Raw genomic sequence first — 4,721 nt, forward strand, 5'->3', positions numbered from 1 at the left:
TGGATTTTCATTGTACTATTTAGGTTGTATTTTTTGTCGGTTTATTCAGTTTAATTTGGACGGTTTATTCGAATGGGGCGGTTTGTAAATTTTGTTGAACATTCCTACTATTTAGATAAAGTAAAGTACCAAGTGAACACTCTTATTTATTAAAAAAACAATTGTACATGAAACTGAAACCATATGTAGATAAAGTAAAAGGTACCAAATAAACACTCATATTTATTAAAAAGCAATTGTACATGAAACTGAAACCAGTAACTGCAGCTTGAAGCTAGCTGAGAGTTATTGTAATGGACAAAAATAGTTTATAGGTTGGTAAATTACAAAACTTCAATGGCAGTGGCATAAAAAGAAGTTCAAACACCTTAATTAAGGTGGAGAATCCAAGAGTTGTAGCTTCCAACAAACAAAGTCAAATGGTGTTTCATTAAATTCATATGTTGTAGTTACCAAAATTTAAACAGTATTTCATATCCCAACCTAGCAGCAGCTAATGAATGTATCAATAATACTTAAAACATTATAGTTGTAAGTAGAGCATTGCTATTCGCACTAGTGATGCCTATCACCCTTAAGATGTGTCGTCTTACGATTGGCTAGCGATACTCCCTAAAAGTTATTATATTAAACTATATGGGACCTGATACTTAATTAGACTAATAGCAATATTGACACGTAAGAGAGTGATTGGCACTACTGGTGTCTTTTAGCATTTCTCTTGTAAATAAGTGTGTATCGAACTAGGCTGGTTAGTATTTTGAAAAATCTTTAAATATGGGTGGTATTGTTGTATTAACTAAAAAAAGTTAGAATCTATTGTATCAGGTTAATATATATATTAAGTTGATGTTACGTGCAATACACGTAAAATTAGTTTTTTTTGTTTAATTAAGTAATATTAAATGCAATATATGTATGTTTAATTTTTTTAATTAGGTAATATATTTTTATTTTTTTAATTTTTAAAATAAGATTTAAGATTTTGATCTTTGAGAATTTTTTTTAGCTATTGCAGCTACATTGATGTGTTCTTTTTTTTGGTGGAAAGGGGGGTGCGAAGCACCCATTCAATAAAAAAACAGAGCTAGTACAGAACAGAAGGGCATTAAAGGAACCCCCAAAAAAAACTGAAGAAACTAACAATAGAGAAACTAGGAAAGAAAAACAACAGAGAGCCAACAGGTCTCAAGTTACAGACAAAAAAACAAAGAAAAACATTATAAAGGAAACACTGAAAAAGAGGCAATCCAAGCACGGAAGTGCAGGACTGAACCCTACAGACACAAACTTCATGAACTACGGACAGAAAACTACCCTGGGTCTGGCCACCATTCCTTGTAGTCTTCGAAGACCTTTGGATCCATGGAAGAGACCTGAATATTCCCAATAGCAGAGTTGATTTTAGCCCATTTTGCATCATTATGTGCCATGAAATTCTCCTTCCTGTTGATCTTTTGGACACTCCAGTTCGCAAATTGGGCAGTTAACATTTGAAAATGTGTGGAAACTCCTTCTAAGTTAATGTTATGATGGGTACCATGAGCTTTGAGAATGTTGGACACAGCACAAACATTATCGCAAAAGAAGTTCACTGAACTGTAATTCGATTGAGTTGCATGCTTAGCTGCACTCAACAACATTGAAGCTTCGGCTAGAGCAGGGTCTGTCACTGGGAAGCGATCTGTAACAACGCTACAGATTCGATTCATTGAGTCTCTGAACACTGCTGCACCGAAGGAATGATTTGAATCAATATTCACATCAGAGCAGCAGTTTAGCCACCCTGATGGTGGAGTAAGAACAGATGCTGCTGTAGTCGCTGGTTGATCCATTTTGCAAGCTAGATGATCGTTGAGGCGCATACTAGCAATACTCATTGCCTTGGAAATTTGGAGGAGATGGCCACCATGAATAACTTCATTTCTCACTTTCCAAATGACGTCGAAGATGCACAGTGCACCCGTCATGAAATCATTAAAGCTGAGAGTAGCAGGTCTGTTTCTGTTGCACTCGAACCAATTCGTCCATTCTTCCCAATTTCTGAAGTTACGGATATCAGTTCTAATACCCCAGCAGCAGCCAAACCAAAGGGCTGAGGCGTAGTCACAATTCCAAAGCAGGTGTAAGGACGATTCACTCTCTTTATCGCAAATTGGACATAGAGTTGAAGGCAAGTTGAAGGCCTGATCAATTTTTTCACGGGTAGGGAGAGCGTTACTCATAATGTGCCACCACAACACCTTCAGTCTGACATGGATGGGATTATTCCAAATGAGTTTCCAAGTCCTCTGAGGAGAGTCAGCACATCTCCGTTTAGTGATCAAATGGTGGGCTGATTTAATTGAAAAAATTCCATTGCTCTCTCCTAACCATCTCCACGAGTCATTTTGTTTGGTGGCCGGGAGGCCAATGTTTAGGATGGTTCTTGCATCTGCAATATCAAACCATTGTCGGACCCTACGAACATTCTAAGATTGGTCATCGTTGATGAAGAAACTAACTAAATTTGCACCTTAAGTGGCATCCAGGAGCGGGGCAGGCTGGATATTACCCGATGGCACCCAAGGGTCGAACCAGATGGATGTTGAACTTCCATCACCAATTCTCCGACACAATCCCTGCCATAATTGAGGTCTGGAATTGAGGATCGCTTTCCACATCCTAGAGTCTGAACCTTTGATTTGAACATCCCAAAAAGTAGAGCCTTTTAGGTACTTATCTTTTATAGATTGACACCATAGACTTGACGGCTCAGCCACCATTTTCCATCCCCACTTTAGAATAAATGCCTTGTTAATGTCCTTTGTTTGTCTAAAGCCAAGACCCCCGTGTAGTTTTGACTTACAGAGGCTACCCCAGTCAATGGTATGGACTGTTTTTCTTGACTCAGAATCTCCCCACCAAAAGCATCTCAAACTACGATCAATGGCGTTAGCAATGCTGGAAGGGATCACTTCCGAAGAGGCAGCGTAGACAGCAAGAGAGTTGCCAACGGATTGGATCAAACACGCCCTTCCTGCCTTGGATAACAACCGAGCCTTCCAACCTTCGATGCGCCGATGGACCTTAGACACAAGGAATTTCAGGTCACGAGAACGCTGCCGAGACTTGAAGAGAGGCAGACCAAGGTACTGGGCTTCCTCCTTCATCCTTTTCATACCCAGTTTATTAGCAATTGCATCCGCTCGATTTCTTGGGACACCTTTCGAGAAATGGATCGTAGATTTTTGGTAATTCACGGATTGGCCCGACCACGAGCAATAGGTCTCTAAGCATTGCATGAAGGCACCCGCTTCTTTTAAAGATGCTTGACCGAAAAGCATTACATCGTCAGCAAACATGAGGTGAGTGATTGGGGTGGCTGCTCTAGATGTCTTGAAACCCTTAATCTTCCCCTGGAGGTTAAACTTAGTAAATAATCGAGAAACGAGATCAACTGCAAGGATGAATAAGGCTGGAGACAACAGGTCTCCCTGTCTAAGGCCACAAAAGGGAGCAAAGCGCCCTTGATTGACCCCGTTAATCAACAGGTTGAGTCTTTTAGTTTGGATACAGCTACTTATCCATTGGAGCAAAGGAGTTTCAATACCATGAAATTGCAGAGATTCGAGGATAAAGTCCCAATCCATTTTGTCGAACGCCTTTTCCATGTCCAATTTGATCATCATAAAACCTTTTGATCCCTTCTTCTTTGACATAGAGTGGACAATTTCCTGGGCCATCGCAATGTTCTCTCAGATTGATCTCCCTTTGATAAAAGCAGTTTGAGCAGGAGTGATTATATGGGGCAGGATCGGCCTAAGACGCAAGGCCAAGATCTTAGAGATACATTTATACACGACGTTACATAGAACAATGGGGCGAAAGTCGTTAACAGTCACCGGATTATCCTTCTTGGGAATGAGCACTAGGTTGGTGTCGTTTATAAAGTCAGGGAGCTTCGCCGTGGCAAAGAAGTACTGCATCATAGCCATAAGATCTCCTCTAATAGTATCCCAGTGAGTCTTGAAGAAGGCAGCAGGGAGTCCATCAGGCCCAGGGGCTCTGTCAGGTCCCATGGCCTTGAGCGCATTATAGACTTCCTCCTCATTTGGAGTGTGATAAAGATCCTCCCCCAGATGAGAATTCAATCCAGCAAAATGCCACTCAAAGTCTCCCAAACATGAACGGTTCTGAGTTTTCGAGAAGATCTTACTGAATTTGTTTATAAAAACCGTGGCTATATCTTTTGGTTCTTCAAATGAATCACCCTGTTCATTTTTCAATGATTGGATATAGTTACGCCTCCTCCGAGTTACCGTACTTGCCATAAAGAATTTAGTTGCACGGTCTCCCTCCTTCAACCAAGACACTCTCGATTTTTGGCGCCAAAACGTTTCTTCTCTTGCTAAAGCCTCATTTAGAGTCGCCCGGGCTTCAGAGTGAGTTGCTTCATCAACTAGATTAGTGCTTTCTAACTCCAAAAGTCTAGTACGAGCCTCTGAAATCTGAGTGGAAAGTTTTCGAAAGTGAGAAAAGTTCCACTTCCGTAAATGATCTTTAGTAGCTTTGAGTTTGTGATACATGTTAACCATAGGGTTTTCATGAGGGTGCAACATCCACGCATTTTTGACGACCCAGAAGATTCTAGGGTCACGATCCCACATCAATTCGTATTTAAATTGAGGTTTGGTGCAATGTCTTCCACCGCAAGTGTCCAAGAGAATGGGAGAGTGATC

General features: G+C 40.6%; 1 protein-coding gene across 1 annotated transcript; it reads right to left on the reverse strand.

Moving 5' to 3' along the window:
* Window positions 1–1,313: 1,313 nt before the first annotated feature.
* LOC133039148 (uncharacterized) lies at window positions 1,314–2,225 on the reverse strand. The gene has a single exon (XM_061117976.1). The coding sequence runs from the start codon at window positions 2,223–2,225 to the stop codon at window positions 1,314–1,316; it is 912 nt and encodes a 303-aa protein (XP_060973959.1).
* Window positions 2,226–4,721: the final 2,496 nt, after the last annotated feature.

The sequence above is a fragment of the Cannabis sativa genome, chromosome 6 (genome assembly GCF_029168945.1).
Source record: "Cannabis sativa cultivar Pink pepper isolate KNU-18-1 chromosome 6, ASM2916894v1, whole genome shotgun sequence".
In the NCBI taxonomy this organism is placed as follows: domain Eukaryota; kingdom Viridiplantae; phylum Streptophyta; class Magnoliopsida; order Rosales; family Cannabaceae; genus Cannabis; species Cannabis sativa.